Consider the following 23,609-nt stretch of genomic DNA (forward strand, 5'->3'; position numbering starts at 1 on the left):
GGTTATATATTTCGCAAAGTTGTAAATAACTGAAGCAATGTATTCAGAATAATGTTCGTGGTTTTTACCTTAATGTCGGCGAGGTACGCCATTCCTTTGCTGATCTGCCAGGCAAACGAGAGTATATCATGGGGAGTTATTGTATAATTTAACGAAGTGTCTTGTAACTCTTCCCTCGTGTTACCAGGTGATGCTGATAATAATGATGTTGAACAAGGAACACGTCCTTCTGATTCAAGATGACGGCTTCTTCGTAAATAATTTCTATACAAAGAATAATAGTACATAATTAAGAAATGAACTTTTATCTTGTGAACTATTGAAGTTTTTAAAGATATAAGCTCATTCCGATGTTACACTCATCAAGAGCTTTCATTTTAGTACCCACATGCATTTTTGATATATTTTTCATATATACATATATATAATATATATAAATATATAAAATATATGAAAAATTGATGTGGGTATTCAAATGAAAGCTCTTGATGAGTGTAACGTCGGGATGAGCTTATATCTTTAAAAACGTCAATAGTTCACAAAATACAATGTCATTTCTTAATTATTCACATTTTTTAAGAAATAAGCTCATTCTGATGTTACACTCATCGAGAGCTTTCATTTGAGTACCCACATGTATTTTTGATATATTTTTCAAATATACATATATATATATATATATAATATATATAAAATATATGAAAAATTGTTGTGGGTACTTAAATGAAAGGTCTCGATGAGTGTAGCATCGGGATGAGCTTATATCTTTAAAAATGTCAATAGTTCACGAGATACAAGGTAATTTTTTAACTATGTATCTAGAGATGGAGCATTTTCGAATGCATAAATACTTATCATCATAAATTAACTCTGAGAACAAAAAAAAATTATATTAAAAAAATAATTTTTTAATATATTCAAATGGTATTTTAATAAATGTTTTAATGTATTATTTAAAATGTTGAATAGAGTTAAAAATTTAATTATGAAAGTTTCTCCATGAGACTAGACGGTTATTGTTTTGGATGGTATGCATCCTAGTGGTCATGGAATTTGTTAAATTAAGGATTTCCGGATACATTAGGCAGACAATGGTATTTTTATTGGACTCTGCATTGACAATATTACGTTTACTATCCATAATAAATTTACATTTCATTTAAAAAGAAATGTTTTATTTTTTTTTTTACCTATTTTACGTGATAATAAAAAAACTACAAGCCGCAATAATTCTATAAAAAATTTAGTAATGTTGTTATTTTTACCTCAATGATCCAAACTCAGCAAACTCGATGATCAAATAAACAGGACCTCCAGGGGATGTACAAGCGCCAAGTAACCTGATTACATTTGGATGCTGTGCTTCTTTAAGAAGTTGATATTCGGAAAGAAGATCAGCAAGTTCAGAGCCACTGGCATCTTCTTTCAATGTTTTTACAGCGACTGTTGTTGGTCCTGGCCAGCCTCCAATATCAACAGCTTTCGCTCGTAATACTCGACCGAATTCCCCTTCACCCAGTACTTGTTCAATTGTCAATCTTGATCTTGAAAATTCCCATTTTGGATCGGGCTGAAAGTTTTTAGGTCAATTAAAAATTTAATATTAAAAATTCAATTGCTCAAAATTTTTTTTATAGAAAATTTTAATTTTATTTATCAAAAAAATTTGTCCCAAAAAATTATTTGTAAAAAATTGCATTTTTTATTTTTTTAAATTTCTATTTATCAATTTTTTGTTCTAATTTTTTTTGCTATAATTTATTTGTTATAAAATTTTTAAAATTATTAAATTAATTTTCAAAATTTAAAAACATTGATGTAAAATATTAATAACTATTTTAAATGCTAATCAATCATTGAGTAATTAAAATATTCAAAATAATATTTTCTCACTAAGAAATAAACTTATTCTATTTAAATAAGTAATTAGATTTATAAATTATCATACATGAAAGTAATTAACATACAGACACGCCTGACTAGCATAACTCAAATAAAGTCTTATCTGAATTAATTCTAATATTCCTTTAAATTAAAAATCAACTACACTATACCTGTGTATAGTAGAAGAATGTATACATGTATATTCACAGTATATGAGAAACAGGGAATATTTCAATAAACTCCCGGAAGTTAGTAATAATCTCTGTTTCCCTCACTCTCTCAACACATAAACATACTCGATATTTGCTCTATACTCAAAGGGGTGGAATAATTTGCCCGCTAGTATTGGTATTATTTATTTTAAGCAAACTAATTTATAATGATAACGATCTTTCAATATATCTCACGGAGCTTTGTACAGAAAGTTTAACTTTACTTTGCCTTGCGCCGTGTCCAGTAAATTGTCTCACTTGCGATAGTGAGCTTCGTTTTACAAAATTCATGTGTTACGGTAAAAGTTAGACTAACAAGATCGATTGTACAAATCTAGACTGGAGGTCGGCATCAATTCAGTGAACTGAATCAAATGATAACTCAAGTGTGATATATCTCGTTTTCTCTCGCCTGTTTTTATGATACACGTCTCCGCTTCCTAACACTGCTTTTCATTTCCGTTTCCAGGAAATCGGAAAAACCCGCAATGGAGTTTAAGAAATTTATTGCATTCATTACATTATTGTCAATTTTTTTTCATTTTATTTAAAATGCAATTTAAAAATGATTAAATTGAAATTTTGACTATGAATTTATCAAAAATTTAAACATATTTTTTTTATGTTGCGCTTCGAAGGAGTTATTTTAAAAAAAAGTGTCAATAAAGAAGAAATTGAAAGGCGAGTTGAAAAATTTTTTACCTTTAAAATACATTTAATATTTTTCTTACGATTTATAGTTTCATTGTTAAAAAATAAAAACTTACTGGTGATGATTTAGGAAGAAGCAAACTTCGATTAGTAGCAGCGAATGAATCTATACTTATAAGATGTCCATCACCTCGGTCTAAGTAGTCCAATGGAAGGATTCCAAGTCCGTTATTCATGTCATCTGAACGGTGCTTGCACTCTCGTCGTGAATTTTTTCCAATAGTTCTGAGAAGAATGAAAAAAATAAAAGAACGTTCAATCATCCTGTTGAACTTTTTTTCTCTTCGAAAATTCTTGTGTTTCGGCCATTAATAGTTCAATTAGAAGTTTTTCTCAAAGATTTAACTATTGACCATAAATGAAAAAAAAGCTTTTATCTCTCAACCGCAGATGTGGTCAGAATTTTATTTAAAGAAATTTTATTATTTCTTAAAAATTAAATTATTGAGAAAAACATACAGACATTAATTATTAACAGGTTTTCCACTGTTTAGAGTTTCAAAAAAGCAAAAGTAAGTAAAGTTAATCGATAGAGAAAAAATAAATGTCTTGATATATTGGTCTTACCTATATCTCCACATAACAAAAGCTCCAACAACCAAGAGAACAAAGAAACTAGCTCCAGCAGCACCAATTAAACAACCCGGGCCACAAACATTTGTCGAAGCTACTGAAAATTAATATTTATTTTATACACAATATATCATACAAAATTTTTTAAATTACTTTTTAATAGTTTATTGCTATTACGTAATATTATATAATCAATTTTCCTTGTCTTAGAGATAAATTAAAGGAATTGTCAATTCCTAATAATTAAATTTTATTTCAACAGATTTTTAAAATAAAACTTATTAAAAAAAAAATCAATGACTATTTCCTTAAAGTTAATATTTTTGATTAACAATAACTTACAAGGTTAATAGATAAAATCAATAGAGTAAAAATACGAGATTCTAGGTAATAAATTTGAGCTTTTATATCCAATAACTTCAAACTCTCTTTTCTACAATACTCTATTAATTTAAAGTTAAAAAACGACCGAAGAATTTAATTTCACGAAGAATTGCCGCGAGTGTTTATCAAATGAATTCAACTTTTACTTTGCAAAAAAAGGGATAAAAAAATGGAATATTTTGGTAAAAACATAAAATAAAAATATGAATGAATTTATTAAAATTGAAAATGAGTAATTAATTTTTTTTATATTAATGAAAAAAATTTTATTTTACGAGATAAGTGTGGAAGATAAATTAACTACCACAGTATTGAATATAACAAAAATATAGTTTTATGTTTACAAGATATAAATTATCGTATTAACAACGTGTCAGAAAAAATATAGAAAAACTAATAACTAATTTATAAAGTAAGTGTTAAGATCAGCACTAAAGTGATTGACGTCCTTTTGTTCGATGATCATCCCAATCTTTGCTGTTTGAAATAGCAGCTCTAAAGGCGCTAGCGAAATATTTCTTATTAGTTTCATTCTGATTTTTCTTTGGTTTTCTTCTTTTGCTTTCTGACTGCGAGGTTTTTTCACTGAATTCTAGTTGATTTGAGTAAAAGTAATCTGTAAGTATAAATAAACGAATATTATTAAAAAAAACCTATAATTTTTATTTATAAAATAAAGGTTTTTTTTTTTCTTACCGTACAAACAATCGTAGTATTTAGTTTTGGACATAACAGTTCTATCCGGTTTAGGTCTCATCATTGTAAATTGTATAACTACGTCACGTACCATCATTTTTTTGAGTACTGCGCTAATTTTCCGAGACATTGTTAAACATTTATCTGGTTTTATAATTACATCAATGAAACTCATCTAAATAAATTCAATAAATATCAATAAATATAAATAAAACATCAGATCAAAGATTTTTTTTTAATAACTTACAAATTTTGTCCTAAACTGTTCTGTTTCAATCAAAAACTTGTCAAATTGATTGAACGTTTCTATTTTATTGATTGGCAAATATATATTATACTCGCTGAACCATTTGCAACGAATATCATCATCATTATCATTATCATTTTGAGTAGGTTCAATAGACTGGTTATTGTAAACACTCGTTAACTTTCTCAGAGTTTTTTCTTGAGACTTTTTTATGTTTTTTAATTCTTCAAGAATTTTTTTTTCAACTGTAGAGAAGAATAATTTATAAACCAATAAATTCATTAATTCTTTTTTAATATTAAAGTTTAAAAGAAAAAAGTAAGTTGCGGAAAAAACTTACACTCATTTGGGGACGATTGAAAAACAGGTTGCGTTACATCGGCATCGAATAGTGCCGATGCATTATGACGAGAAGCTTGTCCGTTTCTTCTTAGAATATCAAGAAGCTTCATCAAATCTTCAGTAGTAACTCCAGCGTTGGATGCCCAACTTCGAATCTTACAAAATACGTCATAGTCTTCGATGATAAGTGTCTCATCGTCATAAATGTGAATACCTTCATCGAGACTATTGATGGTTTCATTTTTGCAACTATTATTATTATTATTAGAACATGGATCATCTTTAATTTTTTTGTAAAGTTCTTGTTTCACTTCAGCCTCTACATCTTTACAATAAAAGAATCTTTCAGATTCTTCACTTTTTTCGAGTTTTATACGTTTTATAATCGGAGAACTATGCCAAATATCTAAATAAAATATATTTATAGTAATTATAAATATATTTGTAATATATAAAAAGTAATTTAACGATAAAAACCAAACATTAATTTAATTTTTATCTTCCGAACTATGAAATAAATTAAATAAAAATATGAAAAATAGTTTAAATAAATACTTACTGCCATTAGACGATTTTTTCTCATTATCTCTGTCATCATAACATCTTTTTCGTGAAATTTCTTCTACACTTTGACTCATGTTTCACTTTTATATAAAATTATAGATTATCGACGTTAATAAACTGCTTCACAAAAAATAGTTTTATAAAGAAACAATTCAAGCTAGGAGACGATTATTAATCACGTCGTTTTTAATCCACAAGAAAAAAGCTTCACACAAATATTTGAAGTCTACAGGAGAGAGTTTGCCCGGATAATGAAAATATGACACGAACTATTCCGTAAATTATTAACAACTAAAAGCTTAATAACTATACTCATTTACTATACTATATAGTTCCGCAAATAAATTGGGTTACGGTATTTTGTTTACCGAATATTTGTACAGAAGGGCAGTCATTTGCTTTGAGGAATAAAATTTAAAGTACTGAGCGGTTGGAATTCAATGAAATGCTTACGAGTGATAGCGTTCTTTAGTATTTATTTAGATAGTGACCTTGGAAATATTAAGAAAAGTAACATATGAACGCTACGGAAAAATAACTTGCTTTACTTTGTTTATGAATGTATAGCAAATTTTTCTCTCTTTACTTGCCTATTAAATATTCTTAAATTAAATTTTTTTTTTTAAATTCATGAAATTTCTTTAAAAACGAAATCCTTGAAAATTTAATATTTTTTATCTTCAACTAATCCTCATAAATTTTTCTACAATCAAAAAGTTTAACAGCGCGTAATAAAGACTCCAGCAATTAACGTTTTTACCATTATTCTTTATCATTTGCTTGAAAAGACTCATATAAATCGATTCACCCAAAAAAGCCATAAAAAAATAATCACAAATAAAGAGATTCGTTCAGTTGCAGCTCCCTTAAACGAGCTTTAACAAATCGATTCATTTTTTTCTCGGACTCTTGGACGTTTACGACTCTACTAACCTTTATGAGCGTCTGATATAGCTGTCTCTTTTTGACGCTCCTTTTTTATTCTAGCTACTTCTTTATTGGCACTTCCATAAGCTCCAGTCGCTCCAGAACCATCGCTGCCCGTTTTGCGGAAATGTACCGGTCCACATGTACACTGCATCATATCATTGCATGAACACGTACCGAGACCGCTTTTTATGCCTCTGCCACCTCGATTCATCTCAGCAAAGTGCACCTCCGCTGAAATAAAATAAATATACTCCTTGACATTTAACACTATTAAGCAGATGCCTTTTCTACTGAAGTTCTGGAAATTTTTACTATTGATACCGATAAATTTAAAAACATTCTTTTCTTTAGAGTGAAACCAAAAGGATGAACATTAAATTGCCAAATTGAATAGTAAAAGAAATAAAATTGCCTTTGAAATAGTTTTCCGATAAAAAAAAAAAAAATCAAAAAACAATTGCATAAGAAAATTACATTCAATAGTACAGTCTTGCGGACATATCCGAGGATCCAGATGTTCCAATTCATCGCAAATGTTGTCCGGGCAATGAACTAAATCTGCTGTACATGTTTCATATCGTTCAGTCATTATTGCTGAATTAGCTGGATTGTTTGATCTCCAAATGCACTCACTTGTTGTGGAATTACTGTTGTAGAAATATATTATTTAACTTTAATGCGGATATTACATTATAGTTCATATTAGTTTCGGTAATTAAATCAGAAAATATATTCGTAAAAATAGTTGACTTAAATAAAGAGAAAGAAGCTTTAATCTACAAAAATTTGATAATTTTGAATGAAGCTCGTGAGGCAAGAAATTTTACTTATTATTATTATTATTATTATTATGAGTTTTACTTGTATACCGATTTATGGTTTTTACAAGGCTAATTGTCTCAGCATCTCCGCATGTAGTCTCTTTTTCAACTCTTTATTATCAATATATGCTCCGCTCTATATTATCAACACAATCTTTCAACTCTTTTATTATCAACATATTCTCCACTCTTTTTATAATCAACAACATGTTCTCCACTTTTTATAATCAACATATAATTTCGCACATAACTTTATTCTCAATGCGGCTGTGGACCGACTTGTGCTTTCTGTACTGTATTTACCCTATTCCTCACCCCTTTCTATCGGTGTTGGAATAGTGGCGATGGGGAAACCACAGAGAAAACCCATGCCAGTACAGTTTGGCTACCGGAGCGACCCCCGACGGTTGGTGTTGGAACTATTCGAACAACCGTCGGGGCTCGAACCCTCGCCTCACGGCATGATGCACGAACGAACTAACGGGATAATGACTTAGTCCGCTCGGCCATCATGCCGCTAATTTTACTTATTTATAAACTTTTTTGCTTGGTTCAAAATCATACAATTTTTCTTAGTAAAAATTTTTCAAGCCAACTTTTAGCAAAGATCTAATACTATATTTCAAAAAAAATTTTTTTTTGCGCAATTATTTGGTTAACATACACATTATTTGAATCTACATAACTTTGTCAATAAGATCATATATTTTTCATACATTTATTGTCTATATATTTTTTTTTGTACCTGTTATTTAATATATGTATATGATCAAACAGTAATGTAAGATAACAATAAACAGTAATAGAATAATAATTTGTTTACACAGATTTTACGTTTATATTATCATTCAAAAATATTTTAGATAACATATAAGAGTAAATAGATCGAATAGGCTGTGAAAATTTTAATAGATCTAAGTAACTCACTGATTACTATAAAAATTACAATGTTTATCACATAATAAATTTTGACATAATAATATAGTATTACACTTATTTATTTACCAAACAATATGCTTTGGCAGTGAAATTAAAGGCATGCATTAGTTTATTTGTTCTACCTGAATGAACCACCACCAATTCCGCATTGTGACTCGCACGATTTCCGTGCCATGGCATTTGCACACGAGTGCAGTGCTGTTGTTTGATTTATACAGCTGTTGTTTACAAGTATTGTAGATGGATTCAGTATGTACAATGTCAATGAGGCTGTAAATAATTTGTGTCCCGGAGTACTCCATTGAATTGTTAAACTGCGACAATCGTTGAATGAATTAGCATCAGAATCAGGATTAGATATTGATGGATGATTTTTATTGTTAATAATTTTGCTTACGGAATTTTAAAAGGTGCTGTCTGCAGTAACGAAGTATTAGCGACATAAATGATACCACCCTTGGGGGTGACATTAAATATTTTCGAGTCTAAAATACTGAAATTAAATTTTGTAGGTGGCTTAAAAGACGGCTGCGTGACTCGGAAAAATTGTAAAGAAAGCCGAGATATGGTAACACTGGTGGGAAAAGAAATGGGCTTTTTCGGGGGGGTAGCCGTTGTCGTTGAAGTCAGATGATGCTGTGGCCCGATGAAAGACAATGTAATATTTACCTAAAAGAGGAAAAATGAAAATTATCAAGAACAATGAAGTGCATTGTGTTAGCGATATAATGTACCTGCGTTAAAGACAAAAAGAATTTTTGAATACATTATTATTTTAAAAGTTGCGTATAAATGTGTATGTGTACGTATCGCTAAAAGTCCTGAAGGAGGAATAACGTGACGAAAAGGGTGGATTATATTGCTGGCTCGTTGAACCCTTTTTCACTTCGATCTGATATAAAGCTATCACGTTTTTTTTTTTACCTTCTTTTTTATACGAATTTAATTACATGGGGCTATCTTTTAGTTAACGGCATGACATTAAATAAATGGTACTTGGTCACGATCATTTTTGACAAATTTTGATAAACAAAAATTGCAAGGTGGACTGAGGAAATAAGATTTACTTTGATATCAGAAGCAAAATGATTAATAGTTTAGTTTTTTTTTTTAGAGTAAATTAAAGTAGTTGTTGCATCGAGGGCAGGGTTAGAAAATTTTAATTTTGCATACTTATTAACGATATTTAAATACACCTGACGTTAAAATTTGAAATTGATTTTTGACAAAACGCGAAATAGGATAATTGCAATTAATATTACATTATTGTACTGGACAATTGTTGTGTTTTTGCATCAAATTGACAGTCAGTCAGATCAGCTGCCTAATTTTAAAGCACAGAAACTGCAAAATTTTTATGCATAGTTTTTTTTTGTATTGCTGCATTTCTTATAACTTTTAGATTTTAATTACAAGTATTTTTTCTTAAAAATATTTATATTCAAGTGTTTTCTATTCATAAATCAAATTTTTTATCAATTTGGCGTGCAAACTTTTTTTTAATAAGAAAAATTTTAAAATTGTCAGTTACTGTGTTTTAAAATTGGGCAGCCGAGATCTTTGTAAGAAACTAAAATTCTATAGAATGTTATTTTTGTAATTACTTTAAAAAAAATTGGATATTCTCATCAAACAGTTTTTTATTGAAATTATCGATTGAAAATATGGCTCAATTTTTTCGGCTGCCTACGTAAAATAATGAGCTTGTAAAAAAATGAGATATTTTTAAAATAAAAAAAGAAAATCTGAATTTTAAATACATTTATAAAAGTAAGTTTCTGTTATTTAAAAACTTAATTAATAAAGATTCTATTTGAAAAGATAAAGACCCCTAATATATACTGAGCACTCTGTTCAGTAAATTTTGCTCATCTTGATAATATAGAAATTAGTAATTAGTAGATGAAATATGGCATATAACATCGGAATTTTAGGTAGATTAAGGACGTTAATCCTTAGACATACGGAAGTAATAAGTAAAGTCATTAAATTCTCCTTCCTGTCGAGACAACACTTCCGCAAGTACTACACAATCCGTTATTCATACTTAGCACCTAATCGAAGCTATATTGTTGACAGCTAACATAGTAGATTATTCTTTGGGCGTGGTATTGATTTTAGAACAGAGGACGAGCTAATTCTAAATTGATAAATTTTTTTTTCTTTTAGATTGTCGAGGATAGAATAGATACGTAGGTGTTTAAGCTGGATTGTCTGTGTGCACTCGCATCCGAGTTATTATTTCAACGAGCACTGTATATTATTAAATCATTTTGTTTTCACTTCAGTCTTTCGCATTGTTTTCGAATAATTTTCACAGCTTGCATATTTTTAAGAGACTCAAATTGTATTGTATTATGTCGCGTATTTACATAGTAAATGCATACAAAATATTTCTGTGAAACACGACTGTAAAACGATTGTCAATTCTCAATTTATTTTTCATAACTTAAACTTATAGATAGAGTTTGAATTAATTAATTTTGAATACTCACTGATTTTTCTCCTCTTCCAGGGATCAAAGATTCATCAGTCACTTGCAAAATTACTTTATAAGGCGACTTTGGAAGTAATGTTGTTCGCGAAAACACTCCTGCGATAGAATAGAAATAGTCGGTTAATTTTTAAGTATACTTAAATAGATAGATATATTAATTATTTAACTGACTTGTGTAAATCGCAGTTGTCGGAGGTATTTCTGGATTCGTATAATCAACAGATATAGCATCGTATGTTATGTATAATGCATTATGAACATCCCCCAATATTTTAACGGTGTACGTATTGCTTGCATTCGAATCAGCATCCTTTACCATTAAATCATTTTCATCTAATCTTGTATTCTGTAAAAACAAATTAATTGAAAACTGATATACTAAAAAAACAATAATTATATATAATACTAGCAGTGCGTCCCGGCTTTGCACGGATATTTGACAAAAATTTCAATATTAATTATAATATAATATAGCTTATATCACCCGGGGATAGTGTAGCTTCCCAGCAGTGAAAGAATTTTTCAAATCGGTTTAGTAGTTTCGGAGCCTATTCAATGCAAACACTCAAACTAACACACAAACAAATATTTTCTCTTCATAATATTAGTATAGATATATAAGCTTATTATATAAATATACTTGTCAGAAATGAGGAAGGCAGAAAAAAAATTTTTAAGGGAGTCCCACCGTTGTTGAAATAATTCAATTTCAATTTGCTTAATGAAATTTAACTTTATAAGGGTCAAAGGGTTCATTCTGCTTTACTCTTCAATTTATTCTTTTTAAAATTGGCGAAATGTATTAATTTAGAAACTCTTTTGACAACTCATTAAAAATCAGAACGTGACAAAAGCACAGTAGCAGAGAAGTATTCTATATTTAGCACTTTCATGCTCATAATTTAAATCAGTTATTGTAACAATTTAACGTAAAATGACTAATCTGATAATAAATTATTTTCTAAAATTTTCATCATTACCAAAAAGAGTAATCATTAATTTTTGAATGCAAATATGGTGGGGAATGTTATTTGTTTAAAAATCAATTAAAATTTTTCAGAAAAATGGTAATTTTTCAAAGCGAATTTTTTCTATGTTTAAAATCGTTATCGTTTGCGTAAATTATTTTTTTGCAAAAAATTTTATTTCACTATTAGACAATTTTATGTTTCGAACGAGCTTATACATAACAAAAGATATGCTCAGGTTCATATACTAGAGCAATTAAAAATATTATCAATTTTATACAAGAGCAATTTTTTATGCAAATAACATTTTATCTATTTTCCTCAGTATTTATTAATAACTTTGTAATAAAATTTTATCTCCATACGCGTTGGTTATCGCTATGCTCATCCGTCAAATTAAAAGTACTGGAAACTCAGGGATTAAAAATGTAAAGCGTAAGAGAAAAGTTGAAGTAGTAAAAACAAAAAAAAATAAATCATGAGCAAGAGTTTAATCAAGATAAGCCACCATGAATTTCTCTCGCTTTATTTCTCTTTACTGAGGTTTTATATTTTATATTATTTTATTTTCAATTCTTTTGTATACTCTATTCATTTAATTTTTTCTTATTTTCCCTGTATTTAAGAATGCTGAAATTCTGAATAGGGTTACGGTGAACGATGAATAGGATTTATTTTATTTACCGCCGTAAAATCTCGTAGCGTTATCTCGACGTTGTTACTAATCTGCGCTATAGGCGGATTGTCGTCCAAATCCAGGATGTCGATATCAAGGTTAGTTTCGTGGGTATACTCTGCTCCAGACTGCTCATTCCGTACAATACATTTAACTTGGACTTCCACATGAGCACCCGGTCCACCTGGATAATCAACAGTGTCTCTGTCCAATAGAGGTTTCGAATAAAAACTTTCATTTATAATCTGAAAGTATTCTGTTCCTAAAAAAAAAAAAAATTGTCATATCAAGAAATATTATTGAAATTTTGAAAAGTCACATAATATAGAAAATAACAGACGTTTTTTAGTTATTGATAAATGAATTTTTATTTAATTAATCCGAAATCTGACACATTAATTGATACAATCATTTTTAGCAGAAAGTATGATAAATTATTTTTTCATTCCCATAAATACCATAAAATGTCTAGATGTGATAATATTTTCACGGATTATTTTTTGTACTTCAAATAAATAACTGACGCATTTATTCTGCTGTTTGCAAACAATTTGATAAATTCATTAACTTAAAACAAAAATGCATCAACAGGTTTTTTATCTATCGTTGATGTATTTTTATCATCTATTATATATTTATTTAAAAATAAATAAATTATAGGTGTGTCTGTTACTTTTAACATTATGATTTATAATTCTAATAGACATTCTATTTACCGTTTAGTAGTTCATATTGAATCACATGATAAGTTGGACAAAGTGTTTTAAAAGCTGGTGAACTGATTTTACCAAGCATAGTCGCTAGTTGATTTTCATAAATTCTATACTTTGATACGTTCCAAAAGCACATATCCTATTGAAATAATAAAAAAATCACATAAGTAACCTATTTACATTTACTTAAAAAATTTTAATAGACTTTTAAAGTAGCGATTTTAGCTAGTGTTAAGACTAATTTTTGACTAATTAAAAATAACTTTTAATTAAAAAGTTTGAATTAATATTTATAAGAAGACTAGAAAGTCCTTACTTTTGTAAATTCTGTACAATTTAACTTTCCTCCGATTTCCTTGACAGGTAAGATTTTTATTTCCATTGTCGCCTTATCTTTTTCTTCTTGAGCTTGAATTACGATTGTCCTTGAAGTATCTAATAATTGTTAAAAAAAAAAAAATTGTCAACTATTTTAATTTATACAAGTGAGTTATAAAACCTATTTTTCATTAAAAAAAAGGATGTTTTTTTTTAAAACAATTTCTATATCTACTCTTACCTGTTTGCGTAAGCGATCGAAGATTATAAATAACTTGTCCCTTTTCAGTGACTAATCTCACATATTTATCACTTTCAGAAACAATCTGATATTTAGGATTTCTTGATGTAATAGAATCATTGGGCAAAGTTCGCAAGTTAAGAAGGGTGAGTTCTGTTTTTAAAGATTCATCATTCTCCAGTAAATAAGGAAGCCTCAATGTTAAGTCCGATTGTGGAAAATACAACGCTGAAAAAAAAAAAAAAAAAAACAAAGATTTTGTTAGTGAATTCATTTTTTAAGAAATTTTTTTAATTATATGTGATAATTGTTGTGCTGAAAAATTTTCAATATTGATAGATGCTACAGACTAAATATGGAACAATTATTAGCTTTTTTTTTTCTCTTAAAGTATATTCCCAATGAAGTTGGCGAACAATGCCGTAGTTAAAGGTAAGGTGGAGATTGCGCACATATCAAGTACCTGACACATACACATAAAAGTGCAAAAGGTCGAGTTTGCGGTGCTACGACGACAGAAACTCTGAATTAGTTCTGAGTAACATAGTCTCCAATTACCTTGGATATCGGATTTTTCATTAAGAACGTTTACTGCATTGATATATAGATATTCAGAACTGATACGACTTAATTAAGCTCTGTTATTTGCCTAAAAATAGAATTTTAGGAGAGTTACTACCAAACTCAAGTTTTGTATAGCTGCTTTATAAACAACTGGAAATCCTCGTCATTTTAAGTTTATATTAAAAATTATACAAAATTTGAAAAATTAAAATGGAGAATTAAAAATTTGAATTTATCGACTGAAGATAATTTAATTTTGTATTGAACAGATAGATACACAAAGCTACCGACTGAAGAAAAAAATACATACACCCTGAATGTCAAAATCAAGAAAAAAAATTATTAAAGTAAAAAACTCGTTTTTTTTTTTTAATAATTTTCTTTATTTTAAAGCGTATAAATTAATAAATACTTCTAAATTTACAGTACAGAAATTTAAAAAATTCTATTATGTGTTTTTGATTTATTTACAATTGAAGGGAATAAATTAAAGAAATTATAAGTGACAAAAAATTTTAAATTGTTAGTTATAATTTTAAATTGAAGAGTACAAAAAAAATTCAGTTGAAAAAATTTTTTTGTTATTTCTAACTCTTCAATTACATTAAGTAGTAGAAACAAAGTTTATGATTTATAAATCATTTTTGTTTTTTATGATTGATTGATATTATCTAAAGTACTTATAATAAATATGTAAATTTTTGTGCATCGATTCAACTACTCATATTTTATCTACTGGACTTTCAAACTAAACCACATTCAGGAGAGGGTGGACTTTGTGCCCACAGAATCCATATTTATGATGGAATTATTCGTAGTTCTTGTGATGAATAAAATATTTTCGCCATAGACGACAGCGCAAAAAATAAATTAAAATAAAAAAGGACATTTAAATACAAATAAAATAAATTGGAATTTATTTACGATAATTTAGTATAGTACATTCATATACACCAACACTGATTCTTTGATTAAATTTTCTATGACAAACAAGAGAAGTACGGTAAATGAATTAGTTTAAGTGAAGTTCAATGCTAACGTAGATTATCTATCATTTTATTCTCAATAACAGATAGTATCGTCCTTTTTTTTTTTTTCTATTTTTGCATCAGTCAAGGTGACGGAGCACGTGGATGACATTTCTTGCAGTGATGTTTATATTTAATCGAAGTCATGTTTCTTTTTGATTTCAATAAGGTCAATTAGAGTGAATATTGATTGAGTTTGAGGTTGAAAGTATCTGATGATGCTTTAGATTACGTTGCGGGAAATGTTCCGAACTTTAAGGAGGATACAACGATGACAGTAGGAGAGAAGAAAGATGGCAGATGAAAGGAAATTAAATTGAATATACTGTATTTATGTAATATATCGTCATTTTTCTTGTGCTTATCACGTTGGAAAGTAATAAAGAATTTACTTGCTACTTAAAGTTATTTTATATAATGAAGTTTGAAAAAAATTTCTCCACCAAGTCACAATAACTTTGAAAGTGTATTAACGCTTCATGAGGACGAGTTGATATATATTTTGTTTATCTCTTCAGTGCAGCATAATAAGAAATATTATATTACAACATAAAAATGAAAAACGAGGTATCAAATGCTATTCACACAAAAGTTTCATACATCCTGAAGTGTTATTGTAATATCAAGTGGTAAACTTCTGCTTCAAAAAGATTATAGAGCGTTACAAAGATAGTTAATGTTTTTCAAGGCTTTCTAATTAATATTATATTAGATATTTAAGCATAAAACTTTCTTTTCATAAAATGTTCCTTTAATTTACAGCTCCGTGAATTGTAATAAAATATTAACCATTTAAATTTTTGAATGACTGTACTAATGTGCTTAATTGTTGATGATAATTACCATAAAAAATAAGTACTTTTTTTAACAAATTTTGAAACAATGGTAAAATTTTTAAGTAAATATTTTTTTTAAATCAAGTAATTTTTTTCAGCGTGATAACAGTATGCAATTCATCCTTTAAGCAATGAAAGGACTTTAGATTAATTCAATAAGCTTCATACTAACCATGTTGATAATTTGGTAATAATAATACTTAAACGTCACATGGTCACGTAACAAAAAATAAGATATAATTAGATCGAACAAAATGAACAAATTTGATTATACATTAAAAAACACATAAAATGATGAATAGAATAGAGTAGACCGTTGCGATAAAAGCAAATGGGATTTCAAGTCAAGCCAAGTAAAGAGCGAGGGGTGTTTTGTATAGTCGTTAGGAAAGGATCACGCAAAAGTTAAGTTAAACCGAGGGTGGTGAACTGCGTGACCATCTTTTCTTCTTAGCAGTAGTCAAGCTTGTTTTAAACGGATAATAGTGGTAGTGCTGAAGTGTGTAGTGAAGAATATGTGCAATGCACAATTCATGATGTACATTACACAATACATAGATATCATACAGATATTTAGACGCATGCATATATGTATAAGGTTACTAAGACGTTAAAGCACCTGTGTATACACCTTCAACCCGTCCACTTGTGTTTAGCCGTCGTAGGAACAAGAACATATTAGAGATCCTTTAGTTCGCGTGTCTAGGGTACCGAGCATTTGCATATTCTGGTGCTAACTCAAGTGCACTGAAAAGAAGGTGAGACGGAGTGAAAGCTGATGCCGCATGTAGCGTTTAGATTGCAGATTCGAGATCTTTGCTTTTGTTTTATTTTTAAGTTTCATTTAAACCAAAATTAATTTAAAAACAGTTTTTATTTTTTGTACCCTAAAATACTCACAGTTCATTGACATATGAATTTTTTTTCACTAGACTGCTGCTTACAGCTGAATTAATTCTACTGTTACATGAGAGTTAAATATTCCAAAATATTTCAAAATAAGAAAAGTGAAATTTTTAAGAAAATTTATCGTTTAATTTAAGGAAGTATGAGCGCTAGGCGGGGTGGGGATAGGTATCAACTCTAGCGCGCGGTAAGGGGAGAGCAGTAGCCATATGATTTTTCTCAATATATAGATATACATTTAACATTGGCTAATGGCGGTATTTATTTTTCTTTTAATTAATACACTTTAATTAGTCGGGCAAGTGTCAATTTTTTTTAATTAAATTTATCACTAATATATTTACTTTCATCCATAAGTTTTTTAAAAATATTCACCGACAGTTTTACGAGAAAAATACAGAAATGTATCAATACTTGAAGGTTACCCCATAAGACCAATATTAAATTGCTCAACTTTGAAGTTAATTATTTATTTAAATAATCGGGCAATCTCTTTCAAATTTTCGGAATTTGTTTAGACATATTTAAACTTCATATTAAAAAAAAAAATCAAGTCTTTTATCGAAAGTTGTCTTGGTGCTCGTATTTTCTTAAATGAACTTCGCGAAAAATATATGGAGCGAATAATTTACTAAAACAAAATGTAAAAAAATTTTTAACGACAATAATGCGAGGTCATTAAATTATGGTCAAGGTGAGAAGAAACATTATACGATAATAACGTTTTTTTATTGTTACAGGATTTAGTTCTAATATATTCTAACGTATAGTTGTAGAGGTAAATCTGGTTTATTAGGGTTGTAAATCGATAAAGTACCGTTTTACTTAAAAGTTAAAACGGTGGTTACATTCTATCTTATGTTTTTAAACTTTAAATCAGTTTTCATCTCGGGTTTTGTTAAATTTTTATTTAAAGTTTCAAGAAGAAATGATTTGTGTTAAAAATTGTGAGTGTACTTGAGTACAAGATTTTATTTTGAATTATATGCTGGAGGATAATTTTTGCAGCATTAAGATTGGTTTAATGTTTTACTGTGGTTTGAAAAGATGTTAAAAATTAGTATAAATATGTAGTTATTGAGGCGAATATATGATTATTGGTAAGCTGTGTAAAATATCTATAAATCCATCATTTGTTGTTAGAGACTCGAGCTATCGTGACATGATGAAGATACAGTAGGCATATTAGTTTATTTGTAATTAACAGTAAATCACGTTCTACGGATATAAATCAATTTCTGTTGTTTGCTACGCTTTGTTCGAAGAGTATAATGATTATAAAAAAATCAATAGAACCCATACTATTTTTTATTAAATAAATTTCATTTAGAAATTTACTTTTTTTGGTAAAAAACGGTGTTTCGGAGATTCGAACCCTTCCCATAGGCGCCTGTTGTTTGGAATAGCCTAAGTGTAATCGTTCTTTAGCACAATCAAAAAATTCTAAACTAATTAATGTAAATGATTAATCTCTGTATGTTTGTCAAAAAATAAAAACTTTAAAAAATGTTTCATTTTAAAGAATACATCCATGTATTCTTCGCTTTGAAAGTATATTTTCAAAGCCTTTAATAATGACTAGCTCCCAAAGCATAGTTAAGAAAGTTCATACACACTTTTCATGAAAGTTCAAAGTGAAAATGTCGAACAAAGAATCTATATTTGATGAAAAAAAGAAGAAACAAATTTCTCTAACTCAAACAAGATTGGATTTAATCTTCAACTTATTAAATTCACTTGTATAACAACGAAACACTTCTGTACTTATTTATTTATAAATTTTTTTCAACGTGTTCATTTGCATATAGCTGTATAAATTCATGTAACTATTAAATTTTTATTTTTTAATGTCCTAATAATGAATCACGCTTTAATAAATCGTACTCTTAAACAAAAAATATTGATGCAATGAAATAAATTCATTTAATCATGTTTTTCTTCATAATTCTTATAAATAGCTCACAAATAACTTTAAATATCTGTAAAAACACAATTTATCATATTTAAAATCCACCTGCGTCCTCTCATAACTTTAAAACAATACGAAAAGCTCACCCTAATGTTATTTTAGTCACTTGTGTATCTTTTCAGTATCATATTTGTCATCGTCCTCACACCCTTGTTATTTTTTCTCACTAATGACTATTTTCAGTATTACATAATAGGTTGTCTAGCTGAGGAATACTTAGGCTAATTCCGAAAATACAGCCAGTTGATATAAATCAAGCACGAACTGAGACCACTAATACCCAAACTCTATTTGTGATTCTTCGGAATTTAATACGACTAATCGTAATTTAGAGTAATACGATTCAAAATCTATTAGTTAAAAAATTTACAGAGTATTCCCGGATTAAAAAAAAATTGGAAATAGCAAAATTTGAATTCTTTTTAACACTCCTTAATATTTTGATTACTTTTGAAAATGTAGTGAGATTTTAAATAACAATTAATGCGTGAGAGGTAGGTCTAGTAAAAATATATATCAATTACAACGTTATTATCGACCGAAAAAGAGCGTAAGTCTTAACTTAATGTCTCCCTTTATAAATTTTAAATACAGGTATATTCTTCCTTGTATTTTCTGACCACCTCAAGTGTTATAAGAACTGGGCTAAATTATACGGCTGCTCAGATCATTTTTGGTAGGGTTTGTTTTTAAGAATCGTAACTCCAAAGTAAAGTAAGGTTTCAGAGTATCAATTGTTATAGCTTTGTATTTCCTTCAGAAGATTTTACTTTGCACTGTAATTTTAAGAGTGTATTATTATAACTGTGAAATTATTGTATAATAATAATAATAATCAACAATATATAGTGCTTTTTTTATGTAAATTTTGGTTAATAAAAGTTCGCTGTCAAAATAAATTTGATATAAAGTAATATTGCTGCAATAATAATAAAGCAATTATTATTATTCAAATGAAAATATCATAAAAGTATATATTGATATGATACGACGATTATCAGTGACAAGTTGTGTAGTATTGTATTGTGTTGTTGTTTTGTTATATTTTTTTCAATGTGAATCAACCCCTCGACATAAGAATGCTTTTAGTTTATAGAGAGTACCGTCAACGTTCAATAGCAACGTTGAATGTTCAAGCCGTTTATGACTTTCGGAAGCTGATTCTGGAGGGTAGTGTAGAGTAGCGAGAATCAAGAATGAGTTCCCTCGAACTTCGCTGTTGATTCTACGGTTTATGAAGGTCGTTAAAGCTGTGGTGCATGCTGATTATGATTCGTGATACACTAAGCCGCATTCTGCGAATCGATAAAACAAGCACGTATGTACCTCTGCTAATTAGTGATTTCATACGATTAAGTTGTAAATATTAACGCTCGATTACTATTATTACTTGTGTTTCCTTTATAGTATTTTACTTCGAAATTAATAAGTATTATTTCAAAACTATTTAGAAATTGAATCATAAAAATTTGTAGGTCATAGTTAAAATTTTGTGCATCTATTTACGTATTTGATGTAATCTCTCGTAATATTCCTTATAAATTAAATCAGTGAAAAAATTTAGTCTCTATTTAGTGTAAGATTCCTCTTTAATTTTAAATTCAATCTCTATGAAATTAAAAAATATTTCTTTATAAGTTAATAATTAATAATAACTAACAAATACTTTTATAAAATTTTAATTTTACTTGAACAAAATATTATCTGAGGGTCAAAAGTAATTTGCAATTAAAGTAATTTAATTGAAACGTGAAAAAACGTGGACTTTCGAGCATTATCGTAAATAATTATTTTATAAGCACTCTCCAAGCCTTTAAGCATTGATAATTGATGACTCTGTAGTACAAATTACTGTATGACTCGTTAGTCACATCCAATAATTAATTTTGATAATAGATTTCCACGTAATTAGATTAACAACAAAGCAAATAATTGAAAACGGCTTTAAGTGCACTAGTGATTTAATAGTTGTTTAATTTGCCAATGAAACAAAATCGGTAAAGTTATCGAGAAATTACAGCATTGAAAATAAGTGTCTCTTCCATTGAAGCGTTATTAATTAACTAAGAAATAAAATCATACTAATGGTCGTGTTTTAAAAGTAGTTAAAATTATTTCCTGCATATTTAGTCTATGCGAAAAAAAAAATTTTTGAAATTTTTATTTTTATTTTTTACTCTATAGAAATTACGTAATTTTTAATTAAAAATTTATTATTTTAATTTAAGCTATACAAATAATCACGAAAAGATTGAAATATAAATGTATGCCAATTGTTATAATTATTTTTGTTATTATTATTTGAAAGTAATAATACGTTGGGCGATAACTTGATAACCAATAAAGTTTATTATTGATGATGAACTTCACCGTTATAACGAAAGTAATAAGTCTTGGAGCATTCTAGTTTACTTACTAACAAGGCACTTTTATTTCGCAATAAGGTGAAAATACTTTAATCAACGGCTCAGTAAATACAGCCTGATTAGTGGAATACCTTTTTTCATTATATTTTATCGTCTAAAAAATTAATAATAAAATTTAATGGGCGTCACTATAAAATTAATCCGAATTTAGTCGTACAGAATTGGATTAATTTTTTTTAAGTGTCCATGTCATACCTCACACGTTGACAAAGCAGAGATTTATGTTAAAAAACAAAATTATCACAAAAATAATGAATAAAGAAAAATAAGCACCAGAGATAACGTGAAATAAAACAAGAGTGGAGCAGATCAACGGAGAGTCTGACATTTGAATGCTCATTTATCTCTAATAGTTATAATACATGTGACTCATGACGTTTAGTAATTATTTTAGAAGCAATTAATTATTTCATTTGACAAAATGAGTTTTTACTGTATTTTAATTCATTACAATGTCCTACTAGTGGAAATTTTTAATCTTCAATTTTTCATTAAAAATTTATTTAATTAATATCTCGTAAATTAATTACAGTTACGATCAAGTATACACAGGTCATTCTGATGCTACAATGTCCTAAGGGAGCTATTATATCACACCTGGTGACCTAAATACTCTGTATTAGAGACTTGTATAATTTATCCTTGATCTACATCACGAAAATGTCTTGATGAGATAAATAAACAATTTTATTTAAAAAATAAATCTGCTTTTCATCAACAAGTGTGATGTATGTTTTATTAATACTAACCGATAAAAAGCTATATTTATGTTTGTAGATCATGACACATGATCCACTCAACAGCTAGATAGTTTTTTAGTTTAATGTTAAACAAATGTTGAATTAATTTAAAGTCAAAAAGCTACAATGTGTTCAATCCATTTTTTTAAATCAAGATTTTTTTAGCCGATTTTAAGTTTTATTTAATGCAGTTAAACGTTTTTAATGTTTTGATTAATTAATTTATTGTAAATTATGGTATAGGAATAATCACTGATAAATTATCTACAAGTTTTTGTAATTATTTGATTAATTTTATGAACTGGAAACAGAGTAGATATGTTTTTCTGGATTAGTTAATTAATTATCTAACTAATAATTAATTAGTTAATTAATTAATTAATTTTCATATTAATGAACCAATAATTTCTCTTTAGTTTTTAGAATAAATTTAAAAAAAATTATGCACGCAGTTGGAATGAAAAATCGAATGAAAAAAAATTAGTCAAATAGAAAAATTAAGGGATTTTTTTTTAATTTAGAATTTTTTATTAAAGGAAATAAAAATTTTTCTAGTGAATCCTCATTGGTTAAATTAAGTCACAAATTTTTTATATTTGGACGAATAAATGTATCGTAATGTTTAAATTGAAAAAGTTAAATAAAAGTTTTCAAATATTTTATTTCTTTTGAGTATATTTTTTTTAGTAAATGTGGAAAATGTGTTGGTGCTTTTCAAGTTTATGGAAATAATAAAATATTTTTTACTCACTCGACAATCTGGTTCGAGTTTTTATAGCGATACCCTCAACACATACATAAACACACGTCATATATATATAAATACAAATACATATAATCGTATAAATACCAATCTGCAATAGACTGAAATATTCGAACGGTAAAAAATTAAAATGGATGATTGAAAATTTCATCTAAAAATATAAAAATAAATCCAAATAAAAAATAGAAGTTATTGAGATCCGTACTTTAGTTTAGTGTTAACAAATTTCGAGTTCAAATTATTATTGTTATTGTTTATACAACCGAGTAAATAAAAAGGGGGTATTAATGTTTTTGATCTACATTGATTGTAATGATGACTACAAGACGAGTGATGTTAAGGCTTAAGCTAAGCGAGATATTTTTGTACTTCTCGATTCCGTAGTGTAAACACACTGAAGAGCATTCAATGAATTTCTCAATTCTCAGTGAACACCGTTTTCTTTGATTTTATGTACACCGGATAGAAGTATACACAGATAGGCACGAATCCTTGAATGAAATAAAAGATAACTTTACAAACGATCCACTCGGAACTCAATTCTTAATTCATAAAGTTCGTTTAATTTCGACGTTTACTCTCGCTAATTAAATTTTATTCTTTAATTCATAAAAACCTTGATTGCTGAATAAACTGCAGGAGGATTCGATAAGTACTAAAG

The 23,609-nt window shown here is 28.0% G+C and overlaps 2 protein-coding genes across 4 annotated transcripts in view; both read right to left on the reverse strand.

The window, feature by feature from the left end:
- The window catches only part of LOC123272647 (proto-oncogene tyrosine-protein kinase receptor Ret), a 34,169-nt gene that overhangs the window by 2,574 nt on the left and 7,986 nt on the right, over positions 1-23,609 (reverse strand). For 2 of the 3 annotated variants that reach the window (XM_044739585.1, XM_044739584.1), the window contains exons 3-16: positions 13,717-13,944; positions 13,474-13,592; positions 13,161-13,296; positions 12,453-12,706; positions 10,972-11,146; positions 10,799-10,896; positions 8,701-8,972; positions 8,426-8,617; positions 7,018-7,190; positions 6,547-6,774; positions 3,375-3,477; positions 2,864-3,032; positions 1,266-1,570; positions 69-264 (exon numbers count right to left, since the gene is read on the reverse strand). In XM_044739585.1, the coding sequence (XP_044595520.1) occupies positions 69-264; positions 1,266-1,570; positions 2,864-3,032; positions 3,375-3,477; positions 6,547-6,774; positions 7,018-7,190; positions 8,426-8,617; positions 8,701-8,972; positions 10,799-10,896; positions 10,972-11,146; positions 12,453-12,706; positions 13,161-13,296; positions 13,474-13,592; positions 13,717-13,944 (2,648 nt within the window). The remainder of the gene's footprint in view (positions 1-68; positions 265-1,265; positions 1,571-2,863; positions 3,033-3,374; positions 3,478-6,546; positions 6,775-7,017; positions 7,191-8,425; positions 8,618-8,700; positions 8,973-10,798; positions 10,897-10,971; positions 11,147-12,452; positions 12,707-13,160; positions 13,297-13,473; positions 13,593-13,716; positions 13,945-23,609) is intronic. The other variant, XM_044739586.1, reaches the window with a different exon arrangement.
- Positions 4,105-5,924, reverse strand: LOC123272648. Its single transcript, XM_044739588.1, has 5 exons — positions 5,609-5,924; positions 5,048-5,455; positions 4,708-4,952; positions 4,461-4,635; positions 4,105-4,380 (listed from the first exon to the last, which is right to left on the reverse strand). Exons 1-5 carry the CDS (start codon positions 5,685-5,687, stop codon positions 4,196-4,198), a joined length of 1,092 nt encoding a protein of 363 aa, XP_044595523.1. The 5' UTR covers positions 5,688-5,924; the 3' UTR covers positions 4,105-4,195.

The sequence above is a fragment of the Cotesia glomerata genome, linkage group LG10 (assembly GCF_020080835.1).
Source record: "Cotesia glomerata isolate CgM1 linkage group LG10, MPM_Cglom_v2.3, whole genome shotgun sequence".
Taxonomy (NCBI): domain Eukaryota; kingdom Metazoa; phylum Arthropoda; class Insecta; order Hymenoptera; family Braconidae; genus Cotesia; species Cotesia glomerata.